Source organism: Gadus macrocephalus, chromosome 1 (assembly GCF_031168955.1).
Source record: "Gadus macrocephalus chromosome 1, ASM3116895v1".
NCBI classification, from domain to species: Eukaryota; Metazoa; Chordata; class Actinopteri; order Gadiformes; family Gadidae; genus Gadus; species Gadus macrocephalus.
In genome coordinates, this window is record NC_082382.1 from 20,314,063 (window position 1) to 20,331,562 (window position 17,500).

The window sequence follows — 17,500 nt, forward strand, 5'->3', positions numbered from 1 at the left end:
CATTGTCACGGGAGAACAGCATAGACAGAGAATATGAATGCAAAGAAAACATGAAGTATGAAGAAATTGGAAAATAAAGTAACACACAAACACAGTTTTATTGTCATCTCCATACCCCAGGGGGTCTGCAGTATAACGCCAGGAGGTTACGATGTAATCACAGACACGGACCATGAACTTGCTTCGGAGGAGGCTAACTGGATCTTTCGGATGCTCAAGCTGCTCATCGTAACGTGAGGGATAAAACAGAGAGCCCATAAGAGGTCCGAGGGGATTTACCACCTGATTGGAGCGATCTAAAGGGAATGCAATCAACAGGTACTCGAAAGAGTCGCCCCGAAAAGAACGCTAAACCGACTCCGCTGACGTCGCTTCGGCGGCAGCCATGACTACATCACTGCAGTGTGCGGCTACATTTCTAGTGAATGCCAGTTCCCCGCGTAAATGGGTTCCCTTATTCACATGCGCCGTAAACGAATTAAACACACAAATGGATTCATTTGTGATTTTGACGAAGGTAACGATAAATGGTTTGAAACATTATCAATCCAGCGCAGAACCAACGACAATTGCTGCAAGCCTCTGCAAGTCTATATTTCACCCCCTGTTTCCCTCCTCCATATTCAAATCAGCCAGACAAGCGACGGCACCCTACTGTGCCTCTCTCTGGCGCCCACATCGAGTCGCCCATGTTGTCTGTTTGACATTTAAACCCCCCCCCCCCACCCCAGACATCACAGCCACGCCTAAGCTGAGGAGCCTCCATGTGGGAACATCAGCCGGAACACTCCGGATCCTTGGTTTTGCATCTCATTTGGTTGCCACGGCGACCAGGGGCGGACACGGAGCACCAAGCTCTTCCTCCACTAGGACCCTGATCTCTGCGTCCCCGTGCCCCCCCCCCCCTCCCCACCCTCTCCCCTTGCGGCCAATTACAACCAGACGGTCACGGAGGAGCCCTCTCCCCCCCCCCCCCCACCAGGAGCGCTAGAAGCTTCCGGGCTGAAAGCCGAGAGGATCACGGTGGATAGAAAAAGACAACTAAAAAAGAATTGGTGATTCCTCCCACGAGGGAGGGGGAGAGGAATAGGGTACTGCTGTACACCCACACACACACGGAGTCACACACGGAGTCACACACGGAGTCACACACGGAGTCACACACGGAGTCACACACAGAGTCGGCATTTCAATTATATAGTGCATGAAGACACAGAACTATCTGATTAAACGCACACACACACACAGCATATCAATTAGATAGTCCATGAAGACACCGAACTATCTGATTAAACGCACACACACACACACACACACACACACACACACACACACACACACACACGGCATATCAATTAGATAGTCCATGAAGACACAGAACTATCTGATTAAACACACACACACTGTGAGCAGCCCAGGGTAGTAACAGTGCTCGTGTGGTGTAGAGGTTTAACGGCTGTGATTGTGTCTCTGTAATAAACCGCTGTACTGTGAAACATGCCGGGTCAACGGCCATCTCGCGATTTCATGCTGGGTGTGCGTGCACACACACACACACACACACACACACACACACACACACACACACACACACACACACACACACACACACACACACACACACACACACACACACACACACACACACACACACACACACACACACACACACATCCACGCCCTCTCTCTAGTTCACCCTCTCTCAATCACATGCGTATAGATATGATCAAATACAAGATAAAAAGCCCCCCCCCCCACACACACACACACCCCCCCACACACACACACACACCCCCCCACAGACCCCCCGCCCCTCACCTGCTGCTCGGTCTGGTTGATGCCAGCAGGAAGACGAGCTGGGAGAGCAGCGCGGCGGCGGCCATGTTGGAGTGGATGCTGCGCGTGTTGGACTTGAGGCCGCGCAGGCAGGACAGCAGCAGCACGGTGAGCAGCAGGGCCAGCATGGACACCACCAGCGCCGCGTAGCTCACCACCGCCAGGGTCTCCAGGTCCCCCTCCAGCTGCTGCTCAGGGGGGGGGGGGGGTTGTGTGAGGAGGAGGTTATCGGCAGGTTTAGTTATGTATATATATAGGGGGTGCTATACACAGACAGAGAGTTAGAAAACAGTTCCATAACTATGGCAGGTTTATATATATATATATATATATATATATATATATATATATATATATATATATATATATATATATATATATATATATATATATATATACACACATACACACAGTATATAGGGTGTTCTATACACACAGTATATAGGGTGTTCTATACAAAGAGAGAGTTAGAAAACAGTTCCATAACTATGAAATTATTGGCAGGTTTATATATATAGGGGGTTCTATAGAAAGAGAGAAAACAGTTCTATAACTATGAAATGATTGGCAGGTTTATATATATGTATGTAAATATAGGTAAACTGTCAATATATATGAACAGGTTTAGTTATATACTGTATAAAGGGGGTTCTCCACCCAGAAAGAGAGAGTTAGAGAGGGAGTGAGTACAGTTATATGACTGGATTGATTGCCAGGCTTAGTAACATATATAGTGGGTTTTCTACACACAAGAGTTAGAGAGAGAGAGAATACAGTTATATTAATAGGAAAGGATTGGCAGGTTTAGTTATACAGTATATATATATATATAAACAGAATATTCTACACGGACAGAGAGTTAGAGGGAGAAAGAATACAGCGATACTATTAGTTATTAAAATTGGTACGGAAGTGCAGTGAACAGAACCCAGAGCAACCCGACTGAATCCAGTTAAAGTGAGAGTGACAGGAGAGGGAGAGGGCGGGGAGGAAGTGTGTCAACGCTGACAGCAGAGATGTCCCAGGAGGGAGGTAAAAGCAGGGCTGGCGGGTGGGGACGTAACTTATAGAGATACCTGGCTGACGGTCGGGTGGGATGATGTTTGACACGTGGATTAGAATATATGGTATGTAGCAAGAGAGAGAGAGAGCGAGAGAGAGAGAGAGAGAGAGAGAGAGAGAAGTTGGTGATAGAAAGAGAGGGTGAGAAATTCAGAATACACAGGGGTGGCAGTGTAGCGTGGGAAGAGATAGAGCGCGAGAGAGCGACAGCGAGAGAGCAAGAGAACGACAGCGAGAGAGCAAGAGAGAGAGAGATTGATTGCAAGGAGGGCAAGTGTGAGAGGAGTATTATTTTATAGGCATTTCTATCTTTGATAACGAAGACAGTGTCTGGGATGCAATAGTTTACACACCACGGTAATCCCTATCAGGAAAACGTCTGCACATTTGTGTTTCCTTCAGCAATATAATTTTCATGCAGCACAACAGTTTAATTGAGTTGAGAGGGACAAAGAATGAGGTGAACGAGTGGGAGACGGAGGTGAACTCCGACATTTGAATGGAGCTAGATATGAGGGCTAAAGCAAGACGATGGAGAGTGCCGCAGACGATGGAGAATACCGCAGAGGGAGGGAGGGAGGGGGAGAGAGAGAGAGAGAGAGATTTATTTAGTATTTAATATTCTACTCTTTGAATGTAAATTTATATCCTGCATTTAACTTTTTATATTTGACTTCGTTCATCATTTTCAGCTTCACTTTTCACCTGATTTGGCAATGTAAACGTTTGTTTCCGACTCCAATAAAGCGAGAGAGCGAGCAAGAGAGAGAGAGAGCGAGAGCGAGAGCAAGCGAGAGCGAGAGAGAGAGAGCGAGCGAGCGAGAGAGAGCTCATGGTTGAGACGTCTCATAATACCAACAATTAATTTTAGCCCAGCACTAAACGGCAGGCTAAAGCTGGCATCCCACTGATATCTGGCGGGGTTTATACACATTTGTAAGACAGCAACCGCCTTCAGACAATAAACGTCAATTAAAATATCAATATCCTCAGATTTGGCCGCATATCAAACCCCGTCCTAAAAGATGCTTAAGAAGATGCACTGGAGCAGCACAGATTAGAGCCGATGTGTCATGTTTTATGTTCAGAGCGGATGAAACTGCCCTTCTATCAACTCTGTGGGAGGGGGGGGGGGGGATTCAAAACAGGACCTTGAGAATTTCAACAAGCTGTTTAAAGTCTCCAGCCTTCAAGACCTCCAACCCAGAGGGCTCATGGGAATGATTTATGATCCTCCCTTTGGAAAATGTCAGACTGCGCAACCTTTCATACTGACGTAAAAAGGTATTTGCGCTATATATTTCACGAGGGTTGAAGCAAAGGCCAAACGCTAACAGGTCTATGTGCTGAATAATGCAACAATTGGAACAGCGAAGGTATAGAGGTTATATATACATCCATCCTTTTCAAAGGAAGATATCGACTTTGATGCGATGAAGGGAAAAGCTTTCGCCTTACATCTAGAGACATGTATAAGACAGATCCCGCCCTCGTCCACCACAACACTCACTTTCCTCAGTGTGGCTGATTCACAGTTAACATTAGACGGTTTCCCATCCCTTCCCGAGCTTCCATGCAGGTTTTCCTCAGGTACTCCCCCTTAACCCCCCAGGGGGGACCCCTTAAAACAGCCCTTGGGGCCCACAAGGGGCTCCGGAGCCACATGCGGAGCACCATCGACCTCAGGGGCTTCCCATCGGAGCGCCTGGAAGGAGACGCTTCCCATGGTCCTGCATGGCCGAACGAGGGCGGGACTTCCGATCGGACGAGACTTCCGATCGGACGAGACTTCCGATCGGACGAGACTTCCGATCGGACGGGACTTCCGATCGGACGAGACTTCCGATCGGACGGGACTTCCAACAGGGCGGGACTTCCGTCGGAGCGGTGTATCGTCGGGGACGGTTGGGGGGAGAAGCCAACGCAGTTGTGGCTTCATACAAGAAATATCAGCGACTGCCTGTTGTCAGTGTTCCCGATATTCGCTTTGTCACAACATGAAATGCTTCTCCATCGTTGTCTTTGTTCGCCTCATTCCGGGGGCAACGTTAACTGACGTGCGGAGCTCACGGGAAGTGAGTGAACGGTGATGGCGCTTCAGTAGACTGGATGTAGACGATAAACAGCCTGCCTGTGGAGCCACCCTGTGTGTCTCGTCGCGCTACTGACCTCTCTGTGGGAGCTGTCCATCAGCACCGCGAAGGTTCCCAGCCGGTGGCACTGACAGCGGACGTGGGACATGTTCCTGTACACCACTATGCAGTCCCGCACCGTCCAGCAACCCCCCGACTCAGACCTGGAGGGGGAGGGAGAGAGGGAGAGAGAGAGAGAGAGGGAGAGAGAGAGAGTAAAAGACATGGAGACAGAGAGAGAATGAGAGAGAGACGTGGAGACAGAGAGAATGAGAGAGAGAGACATGGAGACAGAGCGTGAGAGAAGGAAAAAGACACGGAGAGAGAGGGAGATGCAGAGAGAGCGACAGAAAGAGATGGAGAGAGGGTGACACACAAAGAGTGAGAGAGAGAAAGAAAAAGAAGAGAGGCACAAACACACACACACACACACACACACACACACACACACACACACACACACAGAGAGAGAGAGAGACAGAGGCAGAAAGACACACAGAAACATAGGGTTAATTCTTATTTCTGTGAATCAATACAATTCTGCACCAGCAGCTACTATCACAGCTAATCCACTCACGTGCTGCTGTGATTCCACTGCACACAAAGAGGCTTGCTGCGATTGGCCGAGGAGCTTGAACTCCAATAGGAGGGGCTGGTCCAAGTGCCCGCCCACAAAGGTCTGGTTGTTATACACGGACACGCTGACCACTGGGGAGTTCATTACTGGATGTCTGGGCAATCTGGGAGGGGGGGGGGGGGGGGGGGGGGGGGGGCAAACAGACACTAAGTTAGACGGCGAGCACTGTGGGCAGTTACTAGGAAACCAGGTGAGGGGGTGAGGGAGAGGGGAAGATGGAGAGAGACGGAGAGACAGAGAGAGAGAGAGACGGACAGACAGTGAGATAGATATACGCTATTATACTACAACATTATTTTTATACTGCATAAAAAAATACATATAGAAAGCAGGATTGAAAGATTGATAGAAAGAAAGCAATGTATGCATCTTTTTATTCCTATTTCCTTCCTTCCTTCCTTCCTTCCTTCCTCCCTCCCTTCCTCCCTTCCCTCTCTACCAGTGGCAGTAGTCGTAGTGGTGGTGGGGTTGGTGGGGGTGTGTCCTACCTGACGCCCCGGCGGTCAGTGTGGTACTTCGGAGGGAGGGCGGACCCCAGGCTGCGGTAGATCAGCAGGATCACGATGGTGATTGGCGGCTCGGGCAGTGAAACAGCGCGCCTGGCCGCGGCGTACTCCACCGTCTGATTGGCTGAGACGCTGACGGGGGCGGGAGCGACGCTCAGGGGAACTGTAGATGAAACCAGAGTCACAGAGATGCAGAAACTAGATCACAGGTAAACCGCTCCTGACAAGTGAGGGGGATCTATTTTAAGATATGGATGATAAATGGGATGTTTACCATATTTGTTCCCAGAATGGGAGTTGCCAAGAAACACAGATGTGTGTGTATGTGTGTGTGTGTGTGTTTGTATGAATGTGTGTAAGTATGTGTGTATGTATGTGTGTCTTTACACGTGTATGTTTTTGTACAAATGTGTGACTATTTGCATATATGTGCCTCTATATGAGGTGTGTGAATTTTGTGCGAGACCGTGAGTTTCTGTGTGTGTGTGTGTGTGTGTGTGTGTGTGTGTGTGTGTGTGTGTGTGTGTGTGTGTGTGTGTGTGTGTGTGTGTGTGTGTGTGTGTGTCTATTTGTATAAATGTGCCTCTATATGAGGGCGTATGTGTGTGTGTGTTCCATTCCGCGAGTGTCAGAGTATACGGCTGTGGGTTCACGTGCACGTACGCTCTTTCTCCATGCGCTCCCTCTCCTTCCAGCTGTGCTGCTGGTGTCGTTGCGGCACCAGGGCAGCAGGGGGCAGCACCACGTGGGTGTGGGGGTCCCACAGGGCCTGGCCGCGGAACAGAGGGGCGTGGTAGCGGGGGAAACGCCGGCGCACGTGGGTGTGGTTCTCCACGCGGTCCAGGTTCATCACTGCAGGACAAAGGAGGACACACACACACACACACACACACACACACACACACACACACACACACACACACACACACACACACACACACACACACACACACACACACACACACGTAGCAAAATGCACACACACATGTAGAAACAAGCACTCACACATGAAGAAACACACACACACACACGTAAATAACACACACACACACACACAGGCACCCAACCACACACGTAGACCAGGAACACACATCCATACCCATGTAGAAACACACACATGCACACACAAAGAAGAAGATCATGAAAATGCCACACGATCAGTGTTCAATAATTACAAAGAACAAGAAAGCTCATCGCTCACTCACACCCAGACATCATTAAGATGAGTTCATGAGTCAGAACCATCAGGTAGAACCCTCAGCTCTAGGGGGAACGTGGATCTAATGTGTGTGTGTGTGTGTTGAGGAGAGAGGTGTTCAGATATACTGGAGCTTCTTGGGATACAAATAGAAACCAAACTCACATACAGAGAGGCTGAGGAGGCCGCGGAGGAGTCAGTGTGTGTGTGCGTGTGCGTGTGTGTGTGTGTGTGTGTGTGTGTGTGTGTGTGTGTGTGTGAGCGTGTGTGTGTGTGTGTGTGTGTGTGTGTGTGTGAGCGTGTGCCGGTGTGGGCTGGTGAATGCGTGTATGTGTGTGGTGTTCACCGCGTGTGGGCTGGTGACTGCGTGTTTATATCTGTGTGTGGGGTGTTCACTGTGTGTGTGAGCGTGTGTGGGCTGGTGGACGACTGTTTATGTGTGTGTGGGTGTGTGAAGTCGGCAGCGATTGCGTCTGGCTGCCTGGAGCCCACAGTAGCGTCTGGTGAACGTCTTCATTTGCGCTGCGTTGTCTCGCTACAGGATTAACATCAGTACACTTAAACTGCTTTCACAGCAATGAGTCAAGGGAAGGAGCCCCGCTTTAATTTGGGAGGATTAAGATTGTGCGGGCTGCTTTAAATCACCGATAATAGGACTTTATGGTATGGCGTGTGTTAATGTGGGATTAGAGTGTCGGCGTGTGTGTGTGTGTGTGTGTGTGTGTGTGTGTGTGTGTGTGTGTGTGTGTGTGTGTGTGTGTGTGTGTGTGTGTGTGTGTGTGTGTGTGTGTGTGTGTGTTTTCTTTCCGATATGTGTGTCTGTGCGTGTATTTTCGTTTCGATGCAAATGTGTGCTTGATTTTGTGTTCCCTGTGTGTGGGTGATTGCGTGTGTCTGTGTGTGTGTGGTTTCATTCTCATATTTTATGTGTGAATGTGTTTTTTGTATTTGTGGGTCACGCGTGTCGTTGACACATACACACAGTGTGTATGGGTGTTTTCTGCGTGTGTCCGTGTGTTTTTCCATCTGTATGTGTCGGTGATGTATGTTGGCTGGGTGTACGTGTGTGTGGTCCCACACCTGTAATATTCCTCTGCAGGTGATTTTGTATCCGTGCATATCTCTATGGTCCCCCATAATATCCACTCTGTCACACTCCCCTATGTTGGGGGCCACCCTCACCTATGTTGGGGGCCCCTAGGGCCAGTATGGTCAAGCTCTCCTATGTTGGGGGCCATAGGGCCACGCTCACCTATGTTGGGAGCCACTAGGACCACCCTCACCTATGTCGGGGGCCACAGGGCCACACTCACCACTATCGGGGGCCACAGGGCCACACTCACCTATGTTGGGGGCCACTAAGGCCACGGGGTTGAGGTAGGTCAGCTTCATGTTCTGGGCCAGGGTCTGGGCGTACTGCTCCAGGAGCTCCGCCAGCCCCCCGGGGCCCCCGGCCAGCGGGTGGTTCTGGTTCTGGGCCAGGGCGCGCCACAGCCCGGCCGTGTCCGCCCCCAGCACGCCGCTGCAGCCGCGGAGAATGTTCTGGAAGGCCGGGGGAATCCAACGCATATTAGTTCAACCTCATTTGTACGGCGCACCTCATGTAAACAACGTGCAGTTCAATGCGCTTAATGTCAGAAACACAATGAAACGATCAATCGAATCCTGAAAGACGTTGTGCGCTTTAAATGTAATAGTGTATAAAGCGAGGTTGAGAAGAAAGAAAACACAACCAAAGACTTTGAATCGTGTTTCACGGATTAAACAACAGTTCCATTCAGCGTTTATGCCGTACATCCAGTTAACCCAACCGCACCGACTCAAAGAGAAACACGCGGTAAACACTTCATGAATGACAGGGTTGTGGTGGGTTGTTGGCCATTTATTTCAAAGCAGCACAAGGTTAGCCTCAGTCATGGACTCCTGCCTCATAGATTGTTCCGGATGACAGAGTAAGAAACAAACTGTCGAACAACGACGGCAAAAAGAGAGAGAGCGAGCGAGAGAGAGAGAGCGAGAGAGCGAGAGAGGAGAGAGAGAGAGCGAGAGAGCGCAAGGCATAGATAGAACACTGTAGCAGGGCACTAAAGTGGTTCAGCACGTCTTGGGCGGGGATCGTGACCTGTCAGGATGCGTCCTTCACAACAATAGACAGGAGGAGAGAGAGCTAAAGAGAGGATCATTCATCCAGACAGGGGGGGGGGGAAGAGAGAGAGAGAGAGCGAGAGAGCGAGAGCGAGAGCGAGAGAAATTATGTTTGGTGCCTCAAGTCCTATTAGTTTGATTTAAAAACTAAACATCGTAGCTGCTCCCACAGTTAGAAATGCCACCGGCTGTTCCCCCTCGTCACACTAAAACTTCTCTGGGTACATCAGCTCCGGGCACGTGCACATCAGCCCTGTGCACGTGCACATCAGCCCTGTGCACGTGCACATCAGCCCTGTGCACGTGCACATCAGCCCTGTGCACGTGCACATCAGCAGCATGCCCATCAGCACCGTGCACATGGACCACAGTGCAGGCGTACAAAAAAAACAAGACCTGGAGAGGAGGAGAGGTTAAATGAAGACGAGTTCAGTGTCATTTTAGATTCAGGCCCGGGGCGAGCTGAAGGGCTTTGCTTCCTGTACAAGATCGGCACAAAACCACACAGGAAGCTAGTAAGAGGGAGAGGAAGATGAATATCTTCAGAGGATAAAGCCAGCAAGAGAAAGGGCTGCTCAAAGTGATGTGGTTAAAGGGTTTATGGAGCTAGACCTGCACCTAGCCATAATGCAAACGGAAGAGACATTGTAGACGTGTCATCAGGGAGGCTGCATTCTATATATGATGTTCTTGACAGCTACAAGATTATGATGAAAAACAACCTTTTCTTGAATTATTTAGAACAGAATTCTGGTTAGCCAACAGACGGGAGACAAAATGAGCTATTCGTTATCATATCAACTTTAGCAGATTGTCATCATGCGCATCAACACAGACGCAACACAAAACAAGAAGGGAACAAGCTCTTGTTCAAAGCGCCATGTGGACGCCGTTTCCAAGTGTATTTGAATAGTGGCTGTATTAAAACCCATTCCCTTCTCATTCCATAGAGTTTTTCGAGGATTACATTTCTTAAATAATTGCCGTCGTCTCGTGTAAACATCTTAAAATGAATGACTGCGCTGTCCAAACAGAAAGATGGCAGCGTGTTAGCTTAGCCAACACATTATCTCTGCTCTGTGTGTGCAGATGGCCCGTGTCTCTCTCCGAGGTATAGCGCGAGAGGGAGTGTTTCAGACGAGCAGCAGGGAGGATGTCTAAATACAGTGAGAACGGCTGGACGAGGGATGGATTACGATGGTCTCTGTTGTTTTTGTTTGTTTGTTTGTTTTAAATTGAATCCATTGCCAACTGGTTGACATAGTAAGCGAGCTAGAAGGGGGGGGATGCAAACACATTCTGTTTCAACCCTTGAAAGCCCCAATAATGAGTTATATTAATTGTAAGCATATCTATAACTTCCCCTCTGGGGTGAATAAAGTAGGTATTTTCGTGTATCTAAGAAGCTTAGTACGAGTATTTCCTCGGTCTTACGGTCCAAGGACGTTGTCAAAATAGTTTCTGTTCAAATAAAATGTGTCTTGTTTTATGTGGAAATCTGGGCGATGAGTCCAAAGACTTAACGCTGTGTTCAGTGAATCCCAGCAGCACCACCTAACCTGCCGTAATCTGCCTCAAAGGCTCCGCTGTTGAAACCAGATGAGAGGTCTGGACGAGGCGATCAGTCGTCCACCACCACTGGAGGCCCCCTACCGTCACGTTCCCAGCGTCTACCGCGTCCCACATCAAATCCCGCCGCTCCCCGTCGCTCATCAGTGGCTCCGGGGTTCCCATGACGACCGCTGCATTACTATGGTTACCTGCCGTCGGAGGCCCCTTATGTGCTGCTCTTTGAAGAAAGATGATTCAGGGGCTCTCTTTCATTATTCCTGTCTTTTTGATTTTTGCTGCTGTGTGACTCGGATTCCGATCGTGCGTTGCTATGGTAACGCCCAGCCACCCATACTCCATTCATGGGCTAAAGTGGGGTTGGCTATGAGCAACAGTTGGGATTCTGTTCCATTAGGGTTATTTGCCAACGACACAGCGTTCCACCGGCGACAACAAACCAATAACATCAAAACACTATTGATCTTCGTAGCAGTCCTGTTTTTCTTTTTTGATGAGGCAAAGCCGTTCAATGGAATCCGACTGAGCTTTTTACTCACGAAAGGAGTCAGTGATGGGTTGCCTTAGCAACGGGTTAGCCAATGAAACCGTATCGATCTCATAAATCCAGACCCGTATCGTCAAGATTTAAACCCTCAGGGCTTCAGGCAATAAATCAGGCCATAACCGGCCAGAGGAATACAGAAGGAAATTAAATATGATATCATATAATAATTATTTCATTACTAATGTCATTAGAAGTGATGTGCTCAGTGGTAGCACCAGCTGGTGTGCTTATAGTAGTAAAAGGTTATATAGTATTATAATAGAGAAAGTAATAGTATATTTTATTATTAGAGGAAATAGACGTACAAAGGCAAACAACACATATTTTAAAATACTAAATGTGCCACAAACTGCAAGGGGGATTCCATTACTCTGTTTCTATGGCAACGTGTATCTTTCGAAGGATAACTGTAGCATCATAAGTGATGGAGCAGAAATGCCTCCATCATAACAGTCTGTTTTATCTGGTTCTATCTGCTAAAATATTCAGAGCAAATTATGGTAATATAATCATTCTCCATATTGCAATGTATTACTCTTGCGACAAAGATAAATTAGTACGACTTTGACAAAAGCTACTTCTATTACTACTACTACTACCAATACTACTACTCCTTCTTAAAATAAAGGAGTACATTATTAAAGCTCTTTACTAGAACATTCCCAGCCATCTTAGCCCAGATGACCAGGGTGAATCAGGCCCATGGCAGCTCAATAGACCCTAAGGAACACCTAACACTAACACTAGAAATACCAGGGTCCAAGGGGATTATATTGTCACCTTTCAATTTCAAAAGAAGCCAGACGAAGCTAAAGTGAACACGCCGGACGTAGTGCTTCATATCGGATGATACAATATAGCCGAGGTTTACTTGTGTCACAGTTTTAATCAGAGCATGTTTTAACCACTAGCATGTAGCTCAAAGTACCTCCTTCCCCCGCTCAGACGGCCAGGAGAGGGAAACCCTTAGGTTAATGAAAAAAAAAAAAAAAAAAAAAAAGCTTTTCTGTTATACTGTCAGATGACATGTCGAATTAAATCGCTGGTGCTGTTGCCCAGTTGCCATGGCAACAGTACAGACAGCCTTAGGTAAAAAAAAAAAAAAATGGAACAATTGGAAAATATCTCCCATTGTTCTGCCGCGTCACCGGGGGCCATCGTCAGCCACTGATGCTCAGGGTGTCACGCTACACCCACCCCTGGTGGGGGGGGGGGGGGGGGGGGGGGAGGGGGAGGACGCTGCTGACACTTTATGACTGCTGGGCGATAGCAGCGTGTTGGTGACTCACTCTGGTATCTCATGGACAGGACGTTGTCCTGGAGACGTATGGACGGTGGGGAGGAAGGAAGGGAACATCCGTGGGAGCGACAGTTAATCAAATGCCACTCACGGTCAGGCACTCTGACAGCGATGAAACACCTTACTTTCAATCTGTTATTTTGTGGCGAACTGTGAAGTGTGCTGTAAAGTAAAGGTGTACAGGTTTGAACGGTTGTGTACAAACTGTTATTTCTTGTAGAAACTGTTGTATGATGCTTTTTACAAACGTAGATTATACGTCTAATTACGAAACTGAAGCAATGCTTGACCACAACCGTCTACCCCACCCTCAGTTGGAGCAAAATCATGGCAGGAATTGAACAGTTCATGGAATGGACTCAAACCGACAACCGAATCCCCCACCACTCATCACTGAGGAGAGCTAAGACCAGGCAACATGTTCCGGAATATTCTACATAATAAACAACACAGTCAACCGACTCCTCACTATGACCCTAGTCGGAGCAAAAGCCAAGGAAGTACTACTAGAACCTTCCGTGTTCCACTGTAGCACAAAACTTTGGTTGGAGCAAAACCACGGCAGGAACCTTCCGGACCTGGACTGATGGAGAGTTCCTGAAACGTTTCCAGAAGTTCGTTCCACACGCACCTCGTTGAAGTGGGCGTCCTGCGTGGCCGTGAGTCCGAAGCCCGTCTGCTGCGTCTCGAACGCCAGGAGGCGGGACAGCAGCCGCTCGGCGATCTGCAGGTCGTTGCCGTAGAGACGGGACGTGGCCTCGGTGACATCGCGCAGCTGGTGGGCCAGCTTCTTCTCCACGATGGTGCTCAGCTCCGTCTCGTTGCGCTCCAGGGACTCCAGCTACACACACACACACACACACACAAACACATATTTTAAAAGGGGCATTAAAAAGCAAATTACCCAAAAAAGAGTGTATTTGTAACGATAATTGAGAACCGAGGCGATAAAATTGGGGTTAAAGACTAATCGGTCTGCAACACTTTTTCATTCTCATTGGTTGGGAGCACATATTGGATTTCACACGTAATCAAACCATGGCGTTATTGAGTTAGCATTAAAGATGGAATCAGTATAGCAACAGTTTTATCACTATAAGAAGTTAGTACTAATAGTAATTATACTATTACTAACGGCATGGGTATGTTACATCAGTCTGGGCTATGGTACCCTGGTTATCACCGTTAGCAGGGGTAATTGTAAAGACATGGTGTGCAGGGTGTGGTGTGCTGCAGTCGACGGTGTACATACGGGGATGTTGAGCTCCACGAAGGGGGGAGAGGTGCAGTTGTACAGGTCCGGCTCCAGCCAGCCCCTCTCCTGGTCACAGTGTCTGATGGCAGCGCCTGGAGGGCCGGGGGGGGGGACAGGAGAAGGGTTACAGACACACGTCTCTCTGGGGATACGGTGATGCTTCTCAGACACACGGAAGTCAGAGCCATAACTTCGGACATTATAACGAACGGGGCGTTATATTCTGAGTGTGTTATTCTCTTGGTACTTTTTGCTTGGCTTTATTTATTTCTGTAGGCAGGTAGGTAGGTTTACGGCTGCGGGTCTGAATGAGCCCACAGGTTTGTGTGTGTGTGTGTGCGTGTGTACGTGCGTCTGTACAGACCGATGGATCCTTTAGGACAGGCCACCACGGCCGGCAGGTTGAACTTGGTCCTTGGCCACCAGATGCTCAGCGTGATGGTCTTGGGACAACCGTCATAGATCACTGCAGAGAGAAAAGAGAGAGCGACTTGATATTACTCAAAAGACCAGAAAGAACTTGGATGGTCAAACACGAATTGGTGAGGGATTTCTAGGAGCATGGAGAGATAGAGAGAAAAAAAGAGACAGAGAGAGGGTGGAGAGGGTCAAGAGAGAGAGAGAGAGGGTGGACAGAGAGATTGAGAAAGCAAGAGCGAGAGAGAGTCACAGAGAGACACACACACACACACACACAGAATAGACAGAAAAAGTAGTGAGAAAGAGAGAGAAGACAGAGAGGGCGGACATAGAGGGTGGACGGAGAGAGCGAGAGAGGAAGAGAGAGAGTTGCCAGAGAGATCGAGAGAGCGAAAGAGTGAGAAATAAATTTGGTAGAGAGAGAGAGAGAAAGAGAGTGTAGACAGAGAGGGTGGTAAGGACGGTGATTATCGGGGGTTTGGTCAGGCAGAGAGATTGCACAGTAAAGAGGAGAAGAGAAGGAGGAGGTGGATGAAGCAGGAGAGAGGGAGGGACGGTCGAGACAAAGACAGATAGACAGCGAGTGACGAGGGAGCCGGGAAGTACCCTCAGTAAGACGTTAACAGCATCAATCACTCTTATCTTTCAATTCTTTCAATAAAACCTTCGGAAAACAGTCTCCACATGGGGAGTTGTTACATTTCTTCAGCTGATTTGAAGCGAGCGGGGGAAATGAAACACGGCTGTGTGAGGAAAACAAACCACTCACAGATGACGGGAAGTGATTTTGAGGGGAAAAAGGCGATTTATCTCTGGCAGCAGAGCGGTGGCTGTTGCTGACTTTCTTCACTCAACTTTTGAGATTGTGGAATTAAGGCGCAAGCCAAGTGTTTGATTCGGACAAAGCGGGAGCCAACACACACACACACACACACACACACACACACACAGATAAGACACGCCATGGAATTGCCAAGCAAAAAACGTCAGGCTTTGACATAAATAAAGTAAAGTCCAAGACACATCATAGGAATTTCCCTAAATATCGAACGAAATGCTAATCAAAAGTTTGACGTAAAACGAATCAATGCGTTCAATCAGCTAATTGCTGGAACACATCGATCCATCTTTATATTCACTTGCCTTCGCAGCCTGAATTGGTGACCTCGGCAAACGGGTTGTCGCACACGTTGCACTGTCGGCCAATCACTCCGGGCCTGCATTGGCACTGGCCCACCTCCTGGTCACATGACCTGGAGAAGGAGCCAACCGGGTAGCAGTCGCACGGCAGACAGGAGTCGCTTCCCCGGGGCCAATAGTGAAACTCCTGAGAGAGGGAGAGGAGAGACGAAGATAAATTCATAAAACATGAGCAACAATAAACGCGTTGGCAGGCTTGACGGCCGTATTGGCAGAGGAGACGCTTTCCCGTGCCATATCTGAGTACACACAGGTGCCTCGCATTAGAATTAACGATACGCCCATTCAGTCACCAGCCATGGCAATGCACCAGTACAAACCGGTGAAGACAGAGTGCCGGGATTTAAATAGAATAGAGCACTCACGCCTGCTTTTGCGCCGGTGTGAACAAGTTCTCCATGCATCCCCATCTCTACTCCTAGAGGAGCGTTGATAGCAAATTCACACACACACAGGCCTCTCTTGGGGAGAGTGACATGGGAGCCCTGATTGTACGAAGGCGTGACCATAAAAGGGCAAATGGTAAACAGGGGAAACGACCAAGACAGAGACGGGGGGGGACAGCCTGTCAGGTGGTTGGTAATCCATCCACAAAGACAGGCAGACACGTCCGTACTTCAGCTGAGTGCGAGGGGCGTCACGAGAGGCTCATTTACATCCTCAAGTGCTGATTGCTGCGTGTGAGGATGTTGTTGGACTGAAGGGGTGTTGGGATTTATTTGTGAGCCACTGGGCGCAGAGTTCTGTAGCTGGGCTTGTACGGTGCTTTTAGCCACCGCTTTTGGCCAACGTTTGATCGCTAAAGGCACCAAAGGGCACAGTGGAACAGAGAGGACATAACAGCAGTATTCATGACAGGTCTTTCATGTGGAGAAAACGAATGCCTGTGGTGGCATGTATGCAAATGGGGTCATCTTTTTTTAATTGAAATGACAGTTCTCCCCAAGTCAGTGTTGTATTGATGAATATATATATTATTTTAGACAACTTTCCTAATGAAAATATTTTTGCTTCATTTGGGAATCTGTCAGTCGGCCAATCAATCAATCAAATAATCTGTCAGTCAGTCAGCCAGCCAGACATTAGTTTCAACTCTTAGGAAAAGATCTCTGTGATCTTATTCCTGTTGCATGAAAGATTCCTGTAACATGAAAAATATCTGTCAATTACCCAACAATTTTCAGCAGACTTGTTTTAATAAAACCATCTGTATTCACATCTCTGTTATATCAGCAACTGATGCTGGCTTGAATTGAACTTTAATGAAACCCCTCTGCTACACAGTATAATCTATATCACTCCGTAGGAGATATGTATATATAAAATGTAGCTGTCAGGAGCGTTACATCATAATAAAATAATACCGTATTCCTTCCCCGAGGGGAATACCACTGCATCTCAAATGAAGCGGTCCGTGAGACTTGAGCATATGAAGTAGACAAGGCGATAAAAGCAAGATGTATTTGTGTCCAAATTGACTCAGACACTTCCGTTGTTATGGATTGAATGGCGGCTGTGAGTTAGTTCTTTTTTCATAACTTTTTTCATTCCCGTCCACTGGGACGGGAATTAAAGGTGCTAGTGTTTATCTGTTTAATGGGGGCTGGGGTGTCGGTCCTCACCCATGCAACTGTCCCATACGGTGCCAACAGATGGGGAGAATGTTTTGCCGGCGGGGGAAATCCCAGAGGGG

The 17,500-nt window shown here is 48.3% G+C and overlaps 1 protein-coding gene across 1 annotated transcript in view; it reads right to left on the reverse strand.

The window, feature by feature from the left end:
- Positions 1-1,236: 1,236 nt before the first annotated feature.
- The window catches only part of LOC132457844 (cadherin EGF LAG seven-pass G-type receptor 3-like), a 71,442-nt gene continuing 55,178 nt past the window's right edge, over positions 1,237-17,500 (reverse strand). The window contains 11 exon segments of the mRNA XM_060052206.1: positions 1,237-2,024; positions 5,068-5,194; positions 5,608-5,655; positions 5,657-5,770; positions 6,156-6,336; positions 6,837-7,025; positions 8,715-8,913; positions 13,564-13,773; positions 14,185-14,279; positions 14,552-14,653; positions 15,751-15,934. Coding sequence (XP_059908189.1) covers positions 1,815-2,024; positions 5,068-5,194; positions 5,608-5,655; positions 5,657-5,770; positions 6,156-6,336; positions 6,837-7,025; positions 8,715-8,913; positions 13,564-13,773; positions 14,185-14,279; positions 14,552-14,653; positions 15,751-15,934 — 1,659 coding nt within the window. The 3' untranslated portion in view covers positions 1,237-1,814.